Source organism: Hydra viridissima, unplaced genomic scaffold, assembly GCF_058129835.1.
Source record: "Hydra viridissima isolate aposymbiotic clone 2 unplaced genomic scaffold, HvirCarnegie_v1 scaffold_6, whole genome shotgun sequence".
Lineage (NCBI taxonomy): Eukaryota > Metazoa > Cnidaria > Hydrozoa > Anthoathecata > Hydridae > Hydra > Hydra viridissima.
The window spans coordinates 693,532-720,365 of NW_028324305.1; the positions used below are offsets into that span (position 1 = coordinate 693,532).

The window sequence follows — 26,834 nt, forward strand, 5'->3', positions numbered from 1 at the left end:
GCAATATTTTTAAATTTAAAATTTTTCTATTTTGATGCTGATGCAACATAAAAATCAATATTAAAATTGATAACTTTTTTAAATAGAACTTTTTCAATTGAAAAAGTATACATGATTATGTAGACTTTAGTAAAAAACCTCATGTTAAGTTCCATTCTTAGCGGATTGCAAAAAAAAAAAAAAAAAAAAACTTCAGCTACTTAAACAAAATAAACTCAATACAAAGTGAAGTCACCTCGCACCAAAATCATGTCTACAGCAACAAGTACAGTGAAGCTATCTTCACAGCAAAGCCACTTTACAGTGAAACAAAAGAAGAACATAAAAAATGAAAAAAATTTTCATTTTATTTACATTTTTTCAGTTTTAATAAAACCACAGATACTTTATATCTTAACATAATGCACCACAACTGTTTCACAATTGACTTAATCTATAGACACACTTCCACCATCTTTGTGAAGTAAAACCTAAAAAATCTTTGATTGTGCTGATCTTTTACCAGGATGTATTGGAGACAATTTCATTGTTATTTAAGCTTTTGACTTAAAATTTTATTCTTGTCACTTGATCTACAAAAAAAAATAGAAGCTTTTAACTAAACAAACTAAATAATGAATACAAAATAAATGTTAATACCTACTAAGGGAGACATAAATTGACACTAACAGTGCACAAACCTTAATAAACACAACTTTAAGTTCAAATTCAAACAAATATTTTCTTTTTAACTTACTTTTAAGACATGTACCAGAAAAAATCTGTGCGGACATTATAAAGGATATTTATCTAACTATTGTATTTCGATATTGAATGTTATGTATATTTTGAAAGTACATATATTAATATTTTTAAATTTCACTTAAGAAAGTTTGTGAAATGTTGTACGTGAGAATGCACGCACTTTGCGTTTTACACTCGACATCAACTTTTGCACAGTCTTTGGCTGGACTTTCTTGGTAGCTCTCATCCATTTATTTTTGAAGTCTTTAATGTTTTTGGCTTCTTTTACATTGATCCTTAGTATTCTTTTGACAAGAGCCCATTATCTTTCGATAGGACGTAGTTTGGGACAATTTGGTGGATTGCAGTGTTTTTCAAGGAAATCTACTTAATGTTCTTTAAGCCAGTTTAAAGTTGTCCCAGAGTAGTGACATGATGCTAAATCGGGCCAAAATAACGGGTTACCCGTGTGTGTTCTTAAAAATGGCAAATTTGAATTTTTGAATTCCAATGCATTTATATTTGGAACTCAGTTTCTTGCGATTTATTGCTGAATAATATTGGTGTCCTGGAAGAGATCGGAAATATGCAGCACAATAAGTTTCATCGCCAATAATCAAACAAGATTTTTTAGCACATAATTTTTTATAGAGCAGCTTTGAACATCGAATTGCAACATTTTCTTGCTTTTCTTCACAACAAGGAACTTTTTTCTTTTTATAAGATTTATAACCACAATTTCTCTTTACTCTTTGTATAATGGAAGCACTTGTCTTAAATTTATTCGCTAATGTTCGAACAGAAATCTCTGGTTTTCTGTCTAAGGCATCTTTTACCTTTTTACCAAGATCTCGTCTAACAAAACATTTTTTTCTTCCACTTCCTGATTTTCTTATGATTGTACCAGTCTCCTTAAATCGTTTCACAATGCTCTGCACTGTTCTCAAAGCAATCTGCAGCTCTTTAGAAATTGTTTTGTTTTATACAACAGGATTTTCAACGAGAAAAATGCAAAATTTTTTCTCGCTTCTTATCTTGATTTGATGACATTTCAATTAAAGCAAATTGTTTTAATAACAGAGTTGTTTAAATTTTGAACAACATTAATACAATCACATTTTAAAACAATTAGCTATTTTAAATGATGTACGGCTTCTGTAAACACCACATCAGAACACGCGCAGAATTTTTCTGGTACATATCTTAAATAGAAAAGTTGACTTTTAAAAATATATCATGAAATGAAAAGAATTTTATAAATCTAATGCTTAAAACTGTATTTTAGAATCTAATTGGAAAAAGTATATTTATAATGGTCAATGTTGCTACAAACTATGATGCTTAATGATAAGTATTTGTTTTACAATAAGAAAGCTGTTCCTTTAATATATAAAATTGAAATTGTAAAAACATTGGTTTAAATACATTGGTACAAAGATTGATATTGAATTTATATAATTGGGTTTTTTTTGTAAATTGCTTGCATAAAATATTATCTTTAATTCATGCATATCTATTTGTATGTATGCATGTAAATAAAAAGCATGCAAATGTATGAAAGCATGCAAATTATAATGTATGCATGCAAATACATGTTGTTCTGCACTCTTACCTCTATTACAACACCAGCAGCTATAGTATCTCCAGAATACCTCAACATGAACCGACCAAGAACTTTGTTATCACAGTATTTTTCGATGCACACAGGACGCTGAAACTTTAACTCAATTACAGCATTCATATGTTTTGTTAAACATCTATAAAGTGTAAAAAGTTCAATCTTTAATCTAAGAAATTTTTTGTTTTAATTCATATTTCAACCTGATCTCTCTACAAGAAAAATATTGATTTTTATACTAAGAGCAAATTTATACCTTGGTCGTTTCTGGACTACCTCTCCACTACTTTTATTCAGGATGCTCACTAACTTGGTTATTGTTGCTGGATCACTAGCATTTTGAGAATGAAAAACAACCTATAAGAAAATATGTCATCAAATAAAAACCTTATAAATTTTTTAGTGACCATGTTTTGCAAAGACCTTTTAATAGATAAGTGAAAGCACTAAAAAAGTTTAAACAAATATTAGAATTTGTGGCACATAAACCCTTTTATATACAAAGAAACAATATACTTACAAAAGCTGTATGCGTGTCACACATAAATACACAGCATTATGCAACATTAATGTAACTTTGCATACATATTTACACTCTCTCAAAGTTATTTGATAGAGCATAAGTAAACTTTTGCCTTTAGTAAAATTAGAAGAGAGTAAATATATCAGATATGTGCACTGGGTAGAAAATTTGAGGCTTCTCCTAAAATACTTTTGCTCATCTGCCAATATTCACAGAGTTTTTATTGAAGTGACAATATAGAGCATTTATAAAGCATTTAAAAATATATAAAGCAACAATATATTGCATTTTTGTTAAATAAATCATAAATGTTTTTTTATAGAATTAAGTTAATACTGTGCAAAATGTGTTTGTGCATGCTATACATATACCAATCATATGCATTTATAAATGTTATACATATACCTATCATATGCATTTGTACATGCCATACATACACCTAATATAAAGTTTAAATCCCAAAGACTTTTTTTACTTTTTTTAACAAAAAGCAACTTTTTTCTAAATTTGTTTATTTGGGTGGATTAGTTACAATTGGTACAATGGTAATCACCAATAACTAAGTTAAGAAAAAAAATTGAATACAACTTACCATGAAACCTTTGTTCTAAACTTGTTTATTTGGATTGCAAAGAAAAAAAGTTTGAAAAAAAAACTCACCATGAAACCTTTGGTTATTGGTATTGAAATATTGAAGACAACAATACGTGCAACAACTCTTGCTGAGACTTTTATAGGGTTTTCAAAATCACAAATAACACTACCTACACTAGATAAGAGAAAGTTTAAATTATCCAATTTTCTTCTTTTTTTTTTTAAACTTCTGAATTGAACTTAAAGTTTTTTTTTTTCCTAAGAATGAAAGTAGTGATAATAAAATGTTAAAGAATGTGTAGTTTACTGAAATATTTATGGTATTGCTAAAAATGATGACACTAAATTTCTTGAAATGAAAGTAATGCTTATAATATCAAATACCACACTCTTATTGTAATAGTTATTGTCAAGCTTGAAAGAATAAAAAAATATCAAATTAAGAGCAAAAAATTATTGATGCACTTACTTGACATGAGTCATATCAACGCCATGTATGGATGCTGTTATATGATCACCGGCAGCAACAAAGTTTACTTGTTCATCACGTGTTGATAATCCTTAAAGGTTATAATTCTGATTTAAGCAAATTATACTTATATCAAAATAATCTAATAATTGTAATAATATGTGATAATAAATGTAGTAATATGCAAAATTGTAATCACATGTAATAAAAACTGTAATAATAAGAACTTCTAAAAATCTATCACCTTTAATCATTCCAGCCTCACCAACTGGCATTATCATCACTTTATCACCATTTTGCACAGATCCACTCTCAACTTTTCCAGCCACAATAAATGAACCCTGACCTACAAAATAAGAACTTTTATTACAAAATAAGAAAGATTATACAAGAACAATAAAAATGAAACTATTTTTAAAAAAACTTTTAAAACACAAAAATATTGAAATAAAAGAATCCATGTTTAAAAGTATTTACCTTTATAGACATCTGAAACACAAAGTCGAAAAGGCTTGTCAATGGCTCTTTTAGGGGCGTGGAAGAAATTATCTAAAAAAAAAAACATTCTTTAGCAAATACTGATATTTTCAAATTAAAGTAATTATTTAGGTAAAAATTACTTGGGTAAAAATTAGAGGCTAATAAATTTTTAAATGAAGATAATGGTAGAACTGATTTTAATTTGCTTTTGGATGCTGAACCCAAAAATGGTATATGTTTTTCTTGTTTAGCTCTTATTTTCCTCTTACAAAGTAAAAAAAAATATTTAGGGCAAATATCATGACTTCTGATAGCATGAGAATATCTATGAAAAAAGTATACATACAGAATAACCCATTTAATGCACGGGTAATTTTAACCTTTTACGACGGTTGGTACTTGTAGTTGTATTCTGAAATTCTTGAAACTATTACTCTTAATGAGGTATGAAACAGAATTATGTATGTATGAGGTATAAAGGTAATGAAACTTCAAGTTTTAAGAATTGTTTGCAATACTCAAAAAGATAGTAAAAATAAAAGATTAACAGGCAAAAGATGTAGAAACCAACGTAATTCCTTTTGTGAAAGCATAGGGCAATAATGACACTAGCTTCCAATATCTATACCAACTTTTCTTGGGCTAAATCAGAAAAAGTATCTTTGTTGGTTACAAAAAAAGGAAATGACAAAAATGAAATATTAGTAAAATTTCAATGATTTGGTATAAAAATGAGCAAACTCCATTTTCTTCAGAGTCATTAAAACAGATTTCCATGAACTTTGGGTTATTTTAATAATGGGTAGCATTTTCACCCAAGAAAAAGTAATACTTTTACCATGAAATTATGGCTTTCTTATATTTTAATTTCTGAATTCTACCAAAGTATGGATATTCTGAAACAGGAAAACTAGCGCTAGTGATGAAAACACCATCATTTTTTTTTGTTAGCCTGTGTTATAATTGTTTTCAAACAAATATTTAAAAAACTAATTTACAAAACCTATTAGATGCACTATACAGCCATCCTTGTACCAACTTATAAGGTCTTTTTCACTAGCATTATCTACGAGATTCTCTCCGGTCAGCCCACTACATGGAACATAACAAACATCTGATTCCTGCACAGTAAAAAACAAAGATATTAATTCTAAAAAATTTAAATGTCAGAGGGAAGCGAGGGAGGGGAAGGGAACAACATTCTTTTAATAAATACTGCAGATTTACATCACAATGTAAATGAATAAAATGTTACAGAAAGAACGGTAACAGAATAAATAAAAGATGTTACTGAGAGGATGTTAATGGAATAAAGCAACAAAACTAAAAGATATGCAAAAAAAAATGTTTTTAACAAAGCTTTTAATCTAATTTAATACTTTCCTGTAGGAAATTCTTACCCTATAACCAGCTTGCTTGAGAAGAAAAGTCTTGAGCTTCAAAACAATATTGTCATACCGTTCTTTTGACCAGCTGACCTAGAGCAATAAGAACACCTGTGTGGAAACCAAAATATATAAATCACAGAAGTTTGAATTTTTGATATTAAATGCTCCATAAGTATAACATAAAGAAGATAAACAAGCGTACAGCATCCATTTTGTTAACAGCAACAATAAGTTGACCAACACCAAGAGATCGAGCAAGAACAGCATGCTCTCTAGTCTGACCACCTGCATCAAATCCAGATTCAAACTCTCCAAGTCGTGCATCAACAACAAGAATACCTACATCTGCCTGTAAAAAAGTAGCAGTAAATGTCAATAGGTATGCATAATAAAATTAGGATTTATTTTTTAAAGACATGAATAAAATCTTTAAAAGTATCACTTGTGATGTTCCTTGTATCATATTTGGAATAAAATCTCTATGACCAGGTGCATCCATTAATGTAACAATTTTGGTCTTTGTTTCAAACACTGTCATTGCAACATCCATTGTAATTCCACTAAAAATAATAGGAATGTGCAATACTTTTTAAAATGAAAGTATGCTATTATGTGCAACATTTTAAACAACGTCAAATTTCAATCTCTGTATACATTAACAAGTTGTAAGAGATTAAACTCATGTTTAGTAATGCAATTTGAAAATTGCCAAATCTTAAAAATAAAATCTAACCGTGATCTTTCTTCCTCTGTTTCATCCAGAACCCATGCAAATGCAAAAGACCCTTTGCCTAATTTTTTTGACTCCATCTCATTTCTAAATAATAAATTTTCTAAAAGGGTTATAGCATTTTAAAACCTCTATTCCTGTATCATAATTCAATAAACTTTTGTTTAAAAACAAAGAAAATAATTGTTATTTCAATATATTTTTAGAAAAAGTTACCCAGTTACCTAAATTAAATTTTGCATATGTGATTATATATAATTATTATGCAATATGTCTGTATTGTAATAAAAACAAGAAAATATCTTGCAAGATGCAGTTAATATTTACTTCTGCAGTTAGCATACAATTTCTGCACTGATTACTTCTTAGGAAATTGAGTATGAACGGCTTCTGCTTCCAGTGGTTCTACAACGAACACATGCTTTTTGGTTTCAATAACAAGTCCTTGTGGTTTTTTTTAGTGAACCATACTCTGTACAGTCATGATACACATTTGCATACCTTCTTCAAAGTCTTCCTTGTTGAAGACATAAGATTGAATGCAAGGATAGCAAGAATGCTTCTTGAATTCCACCTCAAATTAATTGTTAGGAATTTTTTGAAAGTAAATCATAAAGATATACCCTTTTTTACTCAAAAAAACTGTAGTTGTGATCATCTTTATTGTATTTCATAAGTTGTATTCATCAAGAACTTTGACTATTCCTGCAGAAATAGTTTCAGAACTGCCATGTATATTAGTTACCAAAATCTTTCATACACAGTGCATCCAATTTTTTATTTTTAAGTACCACTATCTGATATTCATTTTCCTTAATGTACTAACCATCAAAATGCAGCAGCCATTGTTCTATATTTATCTTTTCAATCATTTTTTCCTTAAATTTATCAGGCCCTTTGAATGAAAACAAATAAATTGCTACTTAACTTTTGTTGGGATGTCAATGTGAAAATTGTTTGTATATTTTAGCAGCCTTATTTGTAGATACTCAGGTGGATGTTACTAAGTTGGTTGCAAATTTATTCTTGTTGTGTTTTCTGGTTTGAAGACAAATTCTCTTATTTTCATATTTTCTGATTTCAGATTTAGTACCAAACAATTTTAATCATTATTCTTAACTGATATACAACTATCAGGGTGATAAACTATCAGGGTGCAGCATTAATATTCATGGAATATTAATAAAAAGAAAGTTGAAGATAAATGCTTTTCCCACTTTAACATTCATATTAGGTTTCCTTTTTTTTTTTGATCACTGCCACAAGTCTGGAACAGAAGAACATGGGTATTAGATAACTTTAGTGACTTGACACTTGAGTGGACCTTTATGCAAGTTTTATTCTCAACTACGCTCTATACACTGTAGTTAAGGGGATTCAGGTCAGGACTGGATGGTGCCCAAAAGTGTTTGGGCCAGACCTTAGCCATATTTTCCTGAAGATATTGTTGGGTTTTTCTGGACCAATAACAGAGTGCATTGTCCTTTGAAATATGTAATTGTTTACTGGGACTGTCTTCTTCAGCCATGGCACCACATAACATTTTAGTAAGCTGATATACACATCAGAGGTAGGGGAGACCAGTAGTTTTAGTTTTTGAGCTTTGTGCATTTCTGGGTGAACTTTTTTGAAGATATCAAACTGCAGTTCAAAAGAATATGAATTTGGCAAGAATTTTCAAGTGTCAAATATTGTAAAAAAAATTGGTGGCCAAAAAAGGGCCTCCAATCTTTTTTTTATACCTTAACTTTTATTGCCCTTAAATCAACCGAATAGACTTGCTTTCTATAAAAATAGCATATACAGTATTTTTTGTAATATTTTTAGAATTTACAGGCCTGTCTACTTCTCTTTTATAATTTCTTATGTCTGTAGATCTGTAGTCTTATATAACTAGTGAATTTACAGCCAATACAAAAAGTTGTAAGTTGGCGCATGTTGCCAACTAGCCCCGTGATCATTGTGCCAACTTACCCCAAAAGCTTTTTACTCACAAAATGGCCTATAAATCCCCAAAAACTCAAAATATTGAGAAACACAAAATGTGACTGATTAGAGTGAACCATACAACATTTACATCTATTCAAGTTTACTTGTAGCTAATGCTATTGCTTTTTAAAATTGAAAAAATATTAGTTAACAAAACATAAAAATTAAGTAAAAAAAACAACACAAAAATCACTATAACTTCTATGTGCATGCACTTCTAGCCCTGATACTACACCGAATTAGTCAAGTAGGAAGGTTCCATATAAATTTTGGAAATTTCTGGTGGAAAATTCCAAAGTTAAAATGCAAAGTTAAACACACTGTGTTAACTTACTCCTGTAACCAACTAGTCCCGGTCTCTCTTAACTTTTTCTTTATCTTTGTTGTAGATTGGTGGGCATTTCTCTCGATTAGAAGCAATGATTTCTAGCATTATGACAGACTGTGGGTGCTTGGTGTGACATACAGGTGGTGCCCTGTCACACTTTTGCACTAGAAATCTGTCATTTCGCCAATTGATTACACAGCCAATACTAAAAAATTTTTCATCTGAGAAAGTTTTGACTGCAGACGAAGCATGGTTTTTCAGCTGATTCAGGAGCTTCTTCAACTACATTAATCTCAAAGTTTTTAGCCTTTTTGCCAAAAGTTGGCATGTAGGCTGGGCCACACTGACTTAAGTATTTTAGAGTTCTTCTGACTGTCCTCTCATCAACATTGAACAGTTTTGTTGTATTTCTGATGGATAAAGTAGGATTCTTTTCAAGATGCTTTTTAAGCTTTTCAGTGAATTTTTTATCAACTTTGTTCACTGGAGATGGCATTTGGGCTCTCTTAGCACTGTTAAATGTTTTCACTTTGTAAAATGTAGTTTTATAAACTCCAGAAATACAAACCACTTCACTTGTAGGCAAACATGTGTGAATCAAATTTAATACTTCAGTTCTTTTGGTTTCAATTGTAAAACTTTTAACTAAAACATTTTTTATTCAAATTTTTATTCAAATCTAAGACATTCGTTGAACATTAATTAACAAAAACAAATTTCTTTTATTTAAATCACAAAATCTAGCCAAAAATTAATTTGCAAATCACTGCTGCACCCTGTACCAGTTTGAATGGATCAAAATCATTCCTAAAGAATTCAAGAAGATAAATATACAGTGGTGGCCAAAAGTCTTGGAACAACATATTTTATGTTATGATAAACTTTTATACTAAAAATAATAAACGATAACAGTAAAATAAATAAAAAAACAAATAAGTTGTAAGTATTTTTTTAAACAACATTCTCTTTAAAAATATACCTCAAACCTTCAAAATTTATACTTTAGATCAAAAATAAATTTTTTTGGTCGTTAAATGTTTTGTTCCAAGACTTTTGGCCACCGCTGTATGTGGAAAAAACACTAGACATATCCATTAGTTATAAAAAATTAAACTTCTCTTAGAGCAAAACTTAAAATTTTTAATTAAAGTAATTTGTAATTAGAGATTTTTAATCTAATAAAATTTGTAATTAAATAGAGATTTCTGTGCTTGAAACAACTGGAACAACAGAGGTTACTATGCAGCTGGTGTTTTTAAAACAGTGAAAGGTTTTAACTTACTAATAAAAATGTCGCTCACAAGTTTTTCATTATTTTTTAATTTTATAGTTTTATACATGATGTAAGCAATAATTGAACACAATTACACCCCCACCCCCTACCCCAAAAAAAAAAAAAAAAATTCTTTTCACCAAATATATTGAAAAAAAACTTATCTTCACTTTCACATAGTTAAAAATTTTCTTCCATTTATAAGGTAAAAAAAAACTATGTATTTTAAAACCTATATGAAATCGCAAAATAAATTTAAAAACAGAAATGTGTCCAAATTGTAGCAATAACCAAGTGCAACTGATACTCAGTGGATGCACATGTTCTAATAAGTGCATAGACTTTTTTGCAAACAAGGTTACTAAGTTGACATATAGTTGCAAAGGGTTAAAATAATTCTGAAGATTCAAGAAGAATGATAGGAAAAAAAATCTTCATTCATTTGTCTCTTTACTTCACTATTAACATTTAAAAACTGTAAATTCTTGTAATTGTAAATAAATTTTGCAAGCTGTTTTATGAAAAAAGAAAAGACAATCCTATTCATACTTGTGCATATTTCTTTGTGAAACTTTTCCAAGTTTAAAAAGTAAATGCCCCATTAATGTTGATTTTCCTGCATCTACATGACCTGAAAATGGATAAGAGCTCACTCAATAAAAACATTTGGAAAACTTTAAAGAAATAAAATACAATTTTATTTTTAGGGCAGTTTACTGATATGTGAACAAAAATTTCAAAAAACACAAAATATTGTGGACACAAATTACTGTTAGATTTACATACTATTATGAAATTAGAAGACCTAAAAAAGGCTTGATTTGTGATGCTAATGAAAGTTGTAATAAACCACATTCACATGTAAAACTTACATCAAAGTTGTTGAAAGAAATTTCAATTATTCAACAGCTGTTCAGTAAAAACTTTTGTTTAGCTGCTACTGGCTTTTTAATTTTAGCATAACAATCAAAAACAATATTTTAGTAATCATAGTAAAACTTACCGATAACTACTAAGTTGATTAACTCTCTTCCATCTTGTCTTTTGTCCAACTCTGCACTCACATCAATAACCTTATTATATATAAAAAAGTTTTTCAATGAAAAGATAAATGGTAGAAAAACAAAGTTAAAGAGCATAAATTGTTTACATGAAAAATGTATTTATAATTTATGTAAAAGGCAAATGTTGTATATCCATCAAATGTATATATAATATATGCATTAAATATATTTATAATACGTGCATCGAATATATTTTAAAAACATTTAATCAAGTTAAATAAGCTCTCTTAATTTAAATTCAAACATTTGTTATCTTAAATTCAGATTGACTTTACTTCTCTTGATTTAAAATTCTTTGGTGTTTTTGTTACTGATGTTGTAGAATCATCCAACAAACTTTCACGACTCTGAGCAGAAGGTGTTCCTTTTACACGCCCTCTAAACAAATACCCTGTATTCATTTATTACCAAATTATCAATCTATGCCTTACCAATATCCTTAACATATATAATATTACAAATTTTTGTATTATATGTGTATGCGCATGAGTGTGTGAATGTATGTGTGTGTGAAATATTAAAAGTTGCAGAAGCAGTTAAAATTTGAACAACTCTAAGCTTAAGCAGAAATAATTAGTGTTGTGACCAAAACTAAAAATTGCAACTAACTTAGCTAAAAAAACCACAACTAAATTTAGTCAACTAACTTTTTAGTCCAACTAAATTTAGTTGACTAACATTTCAGTTAAACTAAATTTAGCCAACTAACTTTTTAGTCTAACTAAAATTAGTCAACTAAATTTTTAATTTGTAAATTTGTTACTATTACCCAAAATTGTGAATTTGTTACTGTTACCCAAAAAATACTTTTTTAAAATCTTGTTATGCATTAGTTGTGAAATGGCTTGAGTGCCATATTTTAATTACAAATTGCTGTAAGTTACAGTTTTTATCTGCAGGACATCTATTTCAAAGTTCAATTTTCAGAGTTTTTCAGGTTTTTGGAGAATGGTTTGCAACATATATACGTAATGGTAATAAAACTGTATCCAATTAGTCCCCCGTTATTATTAAGTATTTGTTTTAAATTTCAATGAAAAGTGCTTCAGATCTGGATTTTTTCAATTTCTCGTTAAAGTGAATTATAAATTATAAAACACATGTGAAATCAATTTATAAAAAAAAAAATGGTACCATGTTTTTGAAAGGTGTGTTATGTGTAGAAGGATTTTCGGATTTCCTTTATATAATACCAGAAATGATTTTTTGAGGTAATAATACCTAATTTATTTTGTTCTACACTCAGATATTTACAGTGACAACAATAAGATTGAAACAGTTAGGCAATTAATGTTTTTTATTATTTCTATATTGTATAATTGAATATATATCTTGTTCAACTCTCAATTTTGTTTTTCTTTTCAAAATTATTATTAAAATGCTAATATTAATTATGTTTTCAGTATAAAACATCAGCTGTTTTTGACAGAGTTGTTCTGCTAATAAACAAGTTTTTATTTAATTCAATAAAAGAAAAATCAGGGCAATACTAGCTACAAATAAAACATTTTTATTACCTAATTGTCACAAACTATATTACGTACTTTAAATTTCTTAAAAACAATAAACTTTAATGAATGTCTTTAAATTGATTTATTTGTCATAATTCATATTATCTTCATGTAACTTCATGGTATAGGTTGTTAAGTTTTTTTAGCACTAAATCTTTTTTTAGTCAACTAATTTTAGTTAGACTAAAAAGTTAGTCAACTAATCTTAGTTACACTAAAAAGTTAGTCGACTAATTTTAGTTAGACTAAAATGTTAGTTGACTAATTATAGTAAGACTAAAAAGTTAGTCAGCAAATTTTAGTTAGACTAAATCCTTAGTTGACTAACTTTAGTTAGACTAAAATGTTAGTCGACTAATTTTAGTTACACTAAAAAGTTAGTTGACTAATTTTAATTAGACTAAAACTAACCTTAACTCCTACCCCTAGAAATAATATGCAAGATTTAACTATTGAAAGAAGACTGAAAAAGTATATTATCAGAAAACCATGATTTTATTGAAAACGCTACTAATAGAATAGTAATAATAAAACAAAAATTAAGAATACAATAAGATAAAAAAAATTTTTAATTTCAATTTTTAACTTTATGAATTTAATTTAATAAACTAGTAGTAGAAATGTTTTAAATATTTTAAAAAATAATTTTGGTTTAACAATTTTATCAATTTGTTTGTATATTTTGTAAAACTCGAAAAAACATAATTAGCATTTTGTATTTTGTACAGGGTTCATCAAAAGTTTTGTTTCACCTTCTAGGAGAAAGTTTCATGTATCAAAGAGAAACAAATTATTATTCAGATATTTTATCTTTATGCAGGATGTAAATGTCAGTATGGAATATGTCACAAATCATCAGTGACTGGTATGACCAAGACTGGCAGCTAAGTCCACACTCTTGGGAATGGATTCTGCCAGACTTCTTAGGTAATCTTGAGTCATTTGTCCCCATGTTACCTGGACCCTGTCAATGAGCTATTCCTGTTTTTGGGTCTGGGTTCTATCATGAGACTTTCCTAATGTTTATTCCATATATGCTATACAGGATTTAGGCCTGGGCTAAAACCTAGCCTCAAATATTTGGGCAAAAAATCAGAAAAAGTCTACATGCAAAATGTTTCACACTTTTTTGAAGTGTGGGCTAGGGCTCTATCTCGTTAAAGCAAAACATGTAGAACATCTCAGCTTTATCAATCTTGGTACTACCATTATTTTGCCTTTGACAAGTTTCATTTTAGATTGGCAGAATTTCTTTAATATAAAAGTCTGCATGTAAGATAGTTTTCATAGGGAGTATGTAAAGTTTTGTTAACCTGTAAGCATTCATACATCCAGCTAACATTATTTTAAGATCATTTTTGATACTTCAGGTAGATGCAAACTGTTGATAAAAATCAACAGTCCTCATTTGATCATTTTGCCTCTTGGCACAGGGAACAGCTCAATGTGTAACTTATCAGTCCATAGAATACAGACCCTCTTAATTTACTGAAACCCAATCATACAAATAGCCATGTTCTTCTAACCAACCACATGTCCTCCCATGTACTTGTCAGTAAAGAGGTTTTACTGGTCTTTTAAGTCTCCCATGCTTGCAAGTAATACATTTTTGAACTTTCAAAATAGATCTTGTTTTGCCATGTTGCTGATAACTTTCAGATAAACTAAGCCTGCAAATATTCGATGCTGGTGATGTATCCCATTTATTATTAAAATTTGAACTGACGAACCTCTTCAAATTTAGTGACAGCACCCTCAACTACTTAGTCATACAAATAGATCATAGTTGAGCAATCTGCTTACTCAGTCTTGGTGCTAATTTACCATTTCCAATTACTTTTCCATTTAAAAAGAAAAAAAATTAACTTTAGTTAGATGAAATTATAGTTTTCTCAAATTTAAGCTTAAATAGGCAATATAAATTACTTTCCTACAAAACATCATTTAAAGATGCATTATTATTCAAAAAAATAATTAAAATGTTACATACCTCTATTTGATAAAAAATATAAAGGCATGTAACATTTTTGCTTTTTTTATAAAAAAAATTGAGTTTTTTAGGCTTCTGTATTTACAAGCTTAAAAAAGCTTAATTTTTTTGACAGCCAAAATACTCATAAAGTTTGCTCATCCACACTTTGTAAACAATAAACAAAAGAGCTGCAATAAGAAACACCTACTTCATGCCAGTTCTTTTTACTCCACCTTGATGGATATAAAAACTTTGAAGAATTCTGTACTATTGGTTGTAAAAATGGTTGTAAAAATGGTTGTAAAAATGGTTGTAAAAAATAGACATTATATAAGACATATTCTAAATGTTCTAAAGTCTTGACTTATACATTGAGAAATGGTATGCTTGGAGCCTCCAAATCCATCAGCTGTGTGGTGGAGGAGGAAGAGGTGGGTCAGAGAAAAAAATACTTTATTTAATGTTTTAAACTTATGTTCTTTACAAATTTATTAAATTTAAGAAATGTTTATACAGCAAGTATAGGAAATCTTTTTATTGTGGTTCTAGTAAGTAAACTAGTTAAATTTTGTGGAATTAACTTCATGTTTTAATAGTGCTCAGTAATTGTTAACAGTAATTATAAATTTTCATTGAACTTTTTAAAATCAAAACTAAAAGAGAATACAATAAAGTTAAATTACTTACATAGTTTAAGTACAATAAAATTGATTACAATAATAATTGAAGTAAAGGCCAGTATTTCTCAAAAGTATATTGAGCACTTTTAAAAATACTTGACTTATTTATTAACATTTACTTATAACTAGAACTTTGTTTCAATTTAGAAATTGACTTGTAAAATAAAAAAGTTTTCAAATATCTCTGAGCTAAACAAGCCATGTAAATGTGCCATGTAATAGTAGATAGATTAAAAAACTCTTCAGTTGCACAAAGAATGATGAAAACAAATGGGGTGGCTTAAAGTATTGAATTATAGCTCTTATGAACAAAGTATCTGGTGCTCATAAGTTTGAAAGATTGTAAACAAATCAAATATACTGCCATTTTTAAATATAAACCTATGTAAAATATAGACTTAAGTAAGTCATCTTCATTTGTTACATTTTATATGAGAAAAGTGAAATTTTTTACTGAGCAAAAAAGTAAAGCAAGAAAGATAAAAACTTTGAAAGCTGTTGAAAAAAAAAACAACAACCAAGACAAAAAAAATTGCTAATAAAAAAAAAAGTAACTGATAACTGTTATTTATGGTTAATATCTCAGGCCAATAAAGAATATAAAGTAATTGAAATGTAGCTAAAAATAATTAAAAGCTCTTCAACTTAGATATTCAATAGTGTACTTCTAGTTGATAAGTTTAAATGAAAAAATTAAATTCAAATTAGAAACTAACTTTTCATTTACTTTTCATTTACACGCATTTTATTTTTTAAAATTCAATGAAACAATTTACAATAACATTGTCTATAAGAAAATAAATAAAGACATATTAACCTTATTTCATCATTTATTTCTTGATTTTCCGCACTTTTTCCTTGTACTTTTGTTTTAGGGGTGGTAATAACATAGCTTGTTGTCCCAGTAAAATATTCTAAAACAAAGTTTTAAAACTGATTAACTAAGTAGAACTGACAAATATAAATATCACTGATGAAAATAAAAAAAGAACAGATAAACATAATCACAGTGAAAACTCAGAAGAAATAAGAAAAATTGCCATTAAAATCATAAAATGCATGAACAACTCCAGTACATTTAATATATATATATTAAATCAAGTGGTTTCAGTAATAATATACCAAGTGCCATATAAAAAAACCACTAAAAATATTATAAATTTCTTAAAACATCATAAGGTTCTAAAAATATATTATAAAGTTTTAGAATTAAATCATAAAAATAAAAGAAATGAAGCTTAAAAATATTTTTAAATCACAACTTTAAAAACATTATCTCTAAGAACTTTAAAAAGACGAAATTACTTAATAATTTCCTATTCAAAAAATCAAAAACCTAAACTAATTTATGTAAAGAAATTTTTAAAAGATTAAAAAGTTACAAGGACTCAAATTACTGTTAAGAAAATTTAAAGAAAAAAAAATATTTAATTTTAGTTTCATTTTCTTTTATAAAGCTTTCAAACAAGATGACGTTTAAAATAAATACTAAAAAAACATATAGTAAAAAAAGATATACCCCTAAAGTATAGAACAAAACATTTATTAACTATCAATTTTTGGAAACTCGCTCAAATGGTTTCCTTTGTAAGCTAGATACAATATCATCTGGAGAAGGAGAATTAAACAAGAACAACTGGTCCATATTTGAGCATGAAAAAGCATAAACTTCGACAGGTAAAAAATAAGGATGCAAATATCTCAGAAAGTTTTTTTTGTAGCACAATTTATCTTGCAACAAAACTTGAGCACCTAGTACTTTTGCAAACTGTGAGGGCTTTTTCTGCGAGGTACCTTTGGAGTATACCTTTTTAATATGAAAGAATGGCACACTTTTTTCAAAAGTAGATTGCATTGCTCCACTATGGTTAGAAAAGTCCTTTTCAGCCATTAAATTTTTCAAGTCAGTTGATAATTGTGTTAAATCCATCTGTGTAGATTTATTTGTTAATGAAAAAGGAATTGTATTATCATTTTTGTTAACAGCAGTTTGGTTGAGCAGATCTGTTAAAGATAACATGCTAGAATATAATGTTAGAGAAGTCGCTTGATTATGCTCATGCAAGAGAGATGGTTCTTGTTTATATTCATTGAAGAGAGAGAGACCTTTAAGTAAAGGCTGAACCTCTGACAGCTCATTGTCAAATTTCTTACTTGAAGATTTATAAGAAAGCTGCTCATGGCAATTCAATAAATCTGCTAATGGTGGTTGAGAACTTGATTGAACACTCATGAGATCTGATAAAGATGGTAGAGATTCTAAACTAGGCAATTTTGAAGTTAAAGACAAAAATGAGCTTGAAGCTCTTGATGCGTATTGATCTGGAACATAACTATCACTGTTTGATGAGCTCATTATTAAACTAGATAGACTGGGAATCTTCAGATATGAATCACCAGATTTATTTGATGATGCTATCAAATCTGCTAATGAAGGAAGATTCTTTGAGGATGTCATTTTAGTTGTATTCCTTTTTATTTTACTAAAGTTATTGAAACAAACTTTTTTAACTATGAAAAAATTCAAATACAAAAGCAATATATAAAAAGTTAAAATCAATCGAGATATCAAATATAATGACATAAAAACTGAAACTTTTAGCTAAATGACAAAAAAAGTCCGCAAAAAAAACAACAGAAATTTGAAATTTCAAAATATTACTTTAAGATCTCATTGAAACATAGTTAAAAATGTAAGGTAAAAATTTAAATTTTATGAAATTCTACAGTTAATGAACAAGTAAATTTTTTTTGAAACTGTATGCTTCAACAGAAATATTTTGTGAAATTATATACTTAATAAACAGAAATTTTCAAACTTAAAGTAAAAAAAAAAAAAGTTTATGGACGAGTAAAAAAAGGAAAATAAAGCAACAGGTGAGAAAACAAACCTGTTTTGCTTGGCGTCATTGTGTTTCTAACTGGTTTTACATCAGCATTGTCTAAAAAATAGTGCATATTTAGTAAAAGAAAAATTTAATAATGAATAAATTATAATAAATATCCAACTACTTCAAAATGTGAATTGTTCTACTAAAAATTATTCTCTTTGCATACATTTGTTAACTGCACCATTATAAATTAAATTTTTATTAATTGAAGAAATTGATTAAGTCCATTAATTTGTTATTAGTTGAAAAAACCCATCCCTTCCAGATCACAATATTCATAATGAATGCTAATTATTTTATTCATTTTTGCTTCATTTACTTATTTTTTGGCTTAGCTATTATGTTTAACAAAGATTTTTTTACTTTGAGTTCATTTAGTTACATAAAATATCAAAATACCATTGATGAAAAGAAACAGCTCTGTGAATGAATTGTAAAATTCAATAACAAAATGTTTTATAAACAAAAGTGTTCCCAAAATACAATTTACAGTATAGAAAATCTTCAAAAAATAAGGCCATAAATTTTGGATCAGGTAGAAATTTAAAAATTATGACTCCAACAAATAATGTAAAGAAGCTTTTTATCAATAATGTCAACAAGAGTAATCAAGACAAAGCAAGAAAATCTATTTGCACTTTACAATATATTTCTTGATTTTTAAAGAAGGCAAATACTATTGCTAGAAGGAAACAGAGATCACCAAAAAACAAGGAGGAGTCAATATGAAGCATTAATTCCTAACACTGCTGGACAACAATAGACTTTGTTTTATAACAATGTTGATTTGACCTGTGGAAGTGAAACTTAGGTGAAAGGAAAAACCTGCTATATCTTAGAAAAGGGTTTTTTAGGCTATGATTTATAACTTTTTTTATTTATAAACTTAAATAAAAAAAAATTATTTAGTTTTATCAGCAGTTTTTTAAAGTAAAAATTTCTAAACTTTAGAGAACAATTTGAATGCCATTTCAGCAACAACTTTCAAAATTTTTAGGAAATTAAATTTCACTGTATATCACCCTTCTTGCTATCATTAGTACTGCTTGCAAAAGGTATATTACAGACATTATTTAAAAGTACCTAAACAAATTTTCTTTTTTAACTAATGCCATTTAAAGTACAGAAAACTTTTTTTGATCACAAAATTAGATTTTAATATAAAAAGTAAGACAATCATTAGATATTTTCAAAATTCTTTAAATAGAATTCTTCAAATCACATGACAAAGAATCTGATTCATGATTTTAATTACGGTAAAAATTCTAATTGTCCAGCTTTTTTAACATCCCTTCTCAAAGTGCAACCCATGATAAAATTCAACAATCAAATTAAGTGCCTGTCTCATTTAGGCATGTGCCAAATTTTAGGGCCTCAAAAACAGGGTATGCTTATATAGCTTTATGTTTAGAAAAAAAAAAAAATTTGAGCTATAATTAGAGAAAAAAAAAAGTTTTTCATGATTGTCTGTGTAACTTTTTGTTCCTTTTTTATGTTTAATCTCTAAAATTCTTTTCTCTTATTGCTTGGCTAAAATCCTGACTAAATACTTTACTTAGCATATGATGTACTCTTTATTCAAACTGAATATTTCCCTGGAATTATAACACTAAAATCCTCCTTTTGGGCTCCAGTTATCCAGTTAACCTTTCTATTACATTGGTCTGCTTTCATAAAGTAAATTAAGAAACTTGATATTTTGATATTTTATTCTTTCACAAAGTACAGGTTTAGAAACCTGCATAAATAATCTAGGTATCGTTGTTTTGTGTCCTCAAGTAAGATTAATTTAATTAAGATATTTTTGAAAGATATATATAAGCAATATTACAGGAAGATTAATTTTTTCTAAAAAATTCTGAGATGCACTTAACAGATTCAGAGCCAAATTATCTACTAGTAACAAATACAAAGAGTATTAGTTTCTTTTAGATATTGTACCATAAAGGGGTACTCACTCAACTTGGCTTGTGAAGTGGTTTCTAGATGCATGCAATGAAATTTCAAAACTAGTTATGCACACATTTAAGGCTTTGATGTAATAACTGATGCAACAGAAGACGGAGGATATTAAGTACTTCAAAAATGTTAAAATGGACGGGTTAAAAGTTTAAGAGTAGCTACTTTTCTTTGATCTTCAACACAATGAAGATCATCTTGCATTAAGAGATTCAGACCTAGGAGAAGCTAACACTGTTGATAAACTAGTTTTTGTTTTTAAATATTAGCTGTAAATTCAATTAGCGTCTAGAGCACTTCATATCTTTACAATATAACAATATACTTTTTTTCAAAACATGATAACCATTCAAAATTAGCTAAAAACATTTTTATATATTCTTTGTTTTGATTTATTTGACAGTTCTTTACAAAAGACTTCATTTAAATAACTAATTACATTGTTCTTTTCATATCTTTTTGCTAACTTGTACAAATTATGAAGGAACAAAAAACATTTTAAACAAATAAACTACCTTTGTTAAGTAATTGACTCAGAGATTTTTCCTTGTCAAAATTTTGACTAATGACTACTTTAGCAATTGCATCTTCATCAATTACATCACCCAATATGTCCTGTAACTGCTCAATGCACAAATTCAGCTTTGCTAAAAATAAAGTAAAAACTGTTAGAAAAATATTGTTTTAAAAATTGCAACAGCATATTCAGCAAACCTTGATTTTTGTGTAAAAAGTATTACCACAACTAGTTTGACGATGAATATGAGTGTCCCAGAAAAATTGGCTTGAAAATTTTAAAAAAATTTTCTTTCTTTATTTATTTAGTCCACTGAGCCAGAAAATGTTTTGTTGCTACTTTTTTTTTGTCATTAAAGTGATCAATTAAAAAAATTTTTAAATTAGGTAGATAAGATATTTAGAAAATAATAAATTTTCCTTGCAGTTTGATTAATAATAATTAGATTGTTTAGTTTTTAAACACCACATAAAAGTCAAAAAAGCTTAATATGAGAACAAATTGGAGAAATCTCCAGATAAATCTTAACCAAGAAATTACTTTTTAATATAAATATATAAAGGTGTAAAAAAGATTGATTCATATCATATTTAAATTAATTCTTTAAAAATCATAAACTCCTAAGAGGTCAGAGGGTAATTAGATTTAAAAAGAGAACAGTCATTCCACCCCCCATCCATCCCCCACTTCCACCTTAGATTTCCTTCAAATTTTTACCAGCAGTATCTCTATCAACAAAACAGGAAAAAATCCCAAATTTGAGCTCCCAACTGCAATCGGTTCAAAAGTTATGTTATTTGGAAATTTAGCCTAAAATGCATGCTTTTTTGCCCACACCCACCAATATATAGTTTATAGCATCACCTTTTCCTGAATAAGTTCTAGTGGAAAAGTTCTTCTAGATAAGAACTGAAAATTGGTACTTGGCAATTATTGAGGGTGCTGAATTTAAAAATGTAGAGAAATTTCAATATATGCATCTTTTTTATACTTTAAGAGATCAAAAACATCTTTTACATTACGATAATCAAACATCTCTCCTTTCATCTGAAAAAATTTAGTACACATGAAAGTTGGGCAACTCCATGAATTAGTGAAAGCACAATCCATGGTAATGGAGCAGAAAATTTATCTTGGCCATTTTTAAATAAGAAAATAACTGTTAAAAAATTTCAATTGGGTTATTTTTACAACATTTTTTACTCATTAAAAAGAAACTAAAAGAGCTATGAAGCTTGTATAAATTGGTCAAAACCTGGCTTTGGAGGCTCTGAGTGACCTTCCTCTGTAGAACAAACTATGAAAAAGGCTCAGAAAGCCTCATTTCAAATTTTTCACCCAGCAACAAGCAGAACTTTACCTACTGATTTGTGTAACTTCATGAGCTTCACGAATAAGGAATGGAAATAGAAAATAAGTCAGATCACTCATAAATTTCAGCCATTAGTTTATCTGCATCTGATGCAGAAGAGGCTGCAGAGCCTGACCCAAACCATTCACCTTGTCCTAGGTCTTAAATTTCTTTGCAAGAATAGTTAATAAATAATATAAACATATAAAACAATTTCTATTTGTAGACCTTGATCCTGAATATCATCTGGTTATCAAAATTTGTTTTTTTTTTTATGTAGTAATTAAATATTTACTTAAAATTAATTTAAAAAACAAACAAACCAAATTTTTTTTTTTTGCACAAAAAAAACGTCAATAAAAAAATCTCTCTTTTATTTCATAAAATATTTTGAGTAACTAAAACTGCATGAATTGTGTTTTCTACCTAAGGAAGTGAGTTGCATAATGTTAAATTCTGTCATGAGAGAACTTGCCAAGAGACCAAGTTTATGACTAACTCACTTTACCTCCTAACTTTTCAAAGACAGAGAGAAGTGCAAATATTATGAGTAAAGAGGAAATGCAGTTAAGAGAAACTGGACTATAGCATTAAGATACAAAGTAACATTTTATCTTTTTGCTATGGTCCCTGGATCCTTATACCTCATTTGGGAACAAAGGCACCTGCCAACAATTTACCTTTAACCCATTTACGCCGGCCGTCCTCATTTGGGAACGCTTAAGAAAATAAACATGCAACGACGTGGGAAGAATTTTTTCATACCACACATCTGCCTAATGTCCTCATTTGAGGACGCATCATTATTTCAATACTTTGTTAAAAAAAAATTTTTTTTTTTAAATAAATGTAATAAATATAATCTAAACTTCATGTTTTTGTTTCATTTTACATTATATCCTTCCTAGTTTCTTTTCAGGCGTTAATGGGTTAATAAAGACTTCTGATCAAGGAGTAATATCCAAAGCTTGAGCATGCTCTTCTTACCAGTAGACACTATCTTGGTTGGTGTCTTACAGAATAACCTACACTGTTTTCTTTAAAAGATGATGCAGATTATGAAGAAAAAAAATTGTGACAAACCGCTTTAAAATCTTTACTATTAAGGAATCTGAACACTCTCTAATCTAGTTAGATAAAAGAATAATAGACGCTGATAAATGCGAAATGGAAAACTGGCTAAAAAACTTGATACTGGAAGAAATAAAACTAAACTAAGTTTTAGTTTTCAACAAAACTTTGTGTTCTATGAGTACTTCAAAAATATTTGATTAGTAGGAGTAATAACTTTTTTAAACCATAGAGTTCTGAAATTTTTTTTTTTTTCAATTTCTTTGAGTGTCTTCTGATAATGCAGGGCTAAAGCATTTAAAATGCAGATATCAATACATTCAATAAAACCTAATGTTTTCAGTTTTAATGCAGAAAGGCACTATTGTACATTTAGTATTGTACCAAACATTTGAGAAAATTTTAAACTTTTACATTTTTTGGTAATATTTAAGAATACAAACAAACCTTCATCTGAATGATCTAAATCAGGTCTCTTATAATCAGATTTGTTTTGAAAAGGAGCTTCCTCTTCTTCTTCTTCAATTTTTTCTTCATCATTTATAAATGAGGACAATGTATGGTGTTTGTCACGTCGAAACATAAACTCTGCTTCTGCATGAATAAAAAAATACTCTTATACATATATATATAAATAAAACAATATATAAATCCTCCTTATTAACAGTTGAAAAAATTAACAAAAACTAAGCATCATGAAAATTCACAAAATGTAAATAAAAAAGCTATATTTATAATCTTGATCACTAATTAAACAACCTGAAATCTTTAACAACATTTTTTTCTTAATACAAAATTGTTTAGTAGGTTATACAAATATCTTATGGACATAATCCCTAGTTTACAAGCAAAGCATTCAAGCAAACTATATACATGTATGTATGTATGTATGTATGTATGTATGTATGTATGTATGTATGTATGTATGTATGTATGTATGTATGTATGTATGTATGTATGTATGTATGTATGTATGTATGTATGTATGTATGTATGTATGTATGTATGTATAAATGCATGCTTGATGCATATTTTCTGCTAATTCATTTTGTCAAAGTGCAGTTGTGTTGATTCCTGAGCCTGCAAACATGATAGGATACTTCCATTAATAGCTTAATGGTTCAGTTTTACTCAGTGAGTAAAATTGTCTTTGAATTTCTTGAACTTAAAAATGTTGCATGGTAGGAGGTTCCGCAAAATCTGGAACGGTGAGGTTGATCAACTCATACCAGTAATTTGCATCAAAATCTATTTGAGGAATTTTCTTCAATTAATTTCACTATTTAAGTTATAAGCTCAATTAAATGGTTTCAGAAGATACCTTTGTGTAATAGTCAGTAATGATTAAAGGCAATGATTTTGGATCTTGTTGTCATAACAATTGCATAAAGAATGTTTTCAGGTTTTATGCAGAATAGATTGCTTTTAATGTTCTACTTTACAATACATAACACATCATTAAATGGAAGAATATTTAATCAAATGATAACCAAAAAAAAGAGGATAAGGAGAGTCATGCAGCTTAGATGATATCTTTATCTTAAATCATGCTGGACCTTAAACCTGAACAATAAAGTAGACAAGTTTTTTTGAAAACATATTTTTTTCATTGTCTCTTGTATACAACTAGAGAACATGAATAGAGTTAATGGGCTGCTTATAAAGTTAACCTACTAAACCATGCAAGGTGGTTAACTCTAGTTAACCACCTTGCAACAATACTCATTTAAAGGTCTCTGATCACTAACAAAGTCTTTTAGTACTTCCGAAATATACGCATTAAAAATTTGTGACAGGTTAAAACAAAATTTAATCTATTTCCTTAATATTTTCAGCACATCTTTTGATAATGACTCTGCTGAAACTTCCTGGTCCAATTTTCATACAATCTAGTTTTCTAAAAAGAGCTTTTAAAAAATGTTCATTTTGATATAGTGCACATCCAGTGAGGTGAAGTTTACTTTTTAACAACTCTCCAAGTTTTACCAACTAAAACACTTATTGGTCCAGTATTGGTAGCAGAATTATTATAAGGAACTTGTTGAATACTGTAAAACAGAACATTTCTATTGCAAGTACTAAACCAGTTGCACCAGCATTATGAATAGTTTTATGGGTCAAATAGGTTTCAGCAGATTTTCTAATTTCATAAATAAATAAGAGATCATTGTCATGCTTTTTTTCTTTTCTTTTTATTTACAATAGGTTTAAGTATAACTTTCAGCATTTTTTATATGATATTTATTATCATTATATATAAACAACTATTAATATAATTATATAACATTTATATTTCTTGTTGAAGTTTTTATATTTACTATTTTATTTTATAACTTTATTTTCAAACTTTTTATTAACAAAAATGAGAACTATTATATTTACAAAATACTTCATCAAAATTAATACATTAAGTAAAATAAATCCACTTAAACAATTATAAGTTAAAATTACTATTCAGTAGAATATTGAACATTTACTCATAATGACTCATTTTAAAAATTGAAATAAATCTGAAATACATGTATTTTAGTGATGAAAATAATGCATTTTAGTGATGGTTTCATATTTTATTTGCTCCTTTTGATAATCAACAAGGTACACTAAATTAGATTAGCAACAAACATTTTATTGGTTGCATTCAAAATGAAATACTTTAAAACAAGATAACTAGTTTAGAATTTAAAATTTCAAAAACTAAAATTTAGAATAATTGAAATTTAGTGGAGGCATAGTTATGTATAGTTAAATGTAGCTATATATAGTTGTATGTAGTTTTATGTTATTATACATATATAAAAACAGTTACCTGTAGCTGGAGATACACAATAGTTGTCTACTTCATCTAAAGACCTACCATAATCTTCAGACAGCTCTTAAGGAAGTACAAAAAAATTAATGTTGATTGATGATAAAATATATATATATATATATATATATATATATATATATATATATATATATATATATATATATATATATATATATATATATATATATGCATAGAAATATGCAGACACAGCTATATATACAAACACCATCACATAACATTATGTTTACCATCTTCATAACTGAGGTTCCGAATATTACGGTGTCTTGACATTATCGCTTTCTAAGTACAATCATGTGAAACTTTTTCTATTTTAAAAGATTAAGCATACATACATTACATAAATTGCATACATACATACATACATACATACATACATACATACATACATACATACATACATACATACATACATACATACATACATACATACATACATACATACATACATACATACATACATACATACATACATACATACATACATACATACATACATACATACATACATACATACATACATACATACATACATACATACATACATACACAGCAGAATAGCAACAGTAATATCAACAATAAGAACTAAAGCCGGAAGATACTATATGTTTCTAACGCGGCTTCGCTACCTTCAGGATACTTAATTTGAAATAAATAATAATATTTTTTCTTTATTTTATTTTCTTAATTCTACATTTATAATGTGTTATCTTTATTTTATGCGGACCTGTTGTAAGATCATGTTTAAGAGCCTCTTCGGAAATTGCTTGCGTAATTTGTCGAAAAATCGCATGAAGACCTTAAAACGCGTGATCGCGACTTTCATTTTTACATTTTTAAATTTTCATGCCCTGAAAAAACAATAATTATTGTAAA

The 26,834-nt window shown here is 28.0% G+C and overlaps 1 protein-coding gene across 3 annotated transcripts; it reads right to left on the reverse strand.

The window, feature by feature from the left end:
* Positions 1-322: 322 nt before the first annotated feature.
* LOC145190725 (HBS1-like protein) lies at positions 323-26,292 on the reverse strand. Of its 3 annotated transcripts, XM_090090067.1 has the most exons (21): positions 26,189-26,292; positions 25,938-26,003; positions 23,579-23,725; positions 20,708-20,839; positions 18,234-18,284; positions 16,160-16,256; positions 11,455-11,557; positions 11,119-11,188; positions 10,665-10,746; positions 6,529-6,612; positions 6,238-6,355; positions 5,998-6,144; positions 5,808-5,885; positions 5,411-5,528; positions 4,405-4,476; positions 4,172-4,273; positions 3,928-4,018; positions 3,525-3,633; positions 2,598-2,698; positions 2,336-2,480; positions 323-572 (listed from the first exon to the last, which is right to left on the reverse strand). In XM_090090067.1, the coding sequence occupies exons 1-21, from the start codon at positions 26,229-26,231 to the stop codon at positions 564-566; spliced, it is 1,965 nt and encodes a 654-aa protein (XP_089946193.1). In that variant the 5' UTR covers positions 26,232-26,292; the 3' UTR covers positions 323-563. The 3 variants fall into 3 exon arrangements, 2 of the variants coding, with proteins under 2 accessions (XP_089946193.1, XP_089946194.1); XR_016453239.1 differs by lacking the exons at positions 323-572; positions 2,336-2,480 and having other exon boundaries at positions 2,651-2,698; positions 3,525-3,628; XM_090090068.1 differs by lacking the exons at positions 323-572; positions 2,336-2,480; positions 2,598-2,698 and having other exon boundaries at positions 3,371-3,628.
* Between the last annotated feature and the right edge of the window lie 542 nt (positions 26,293-26,834).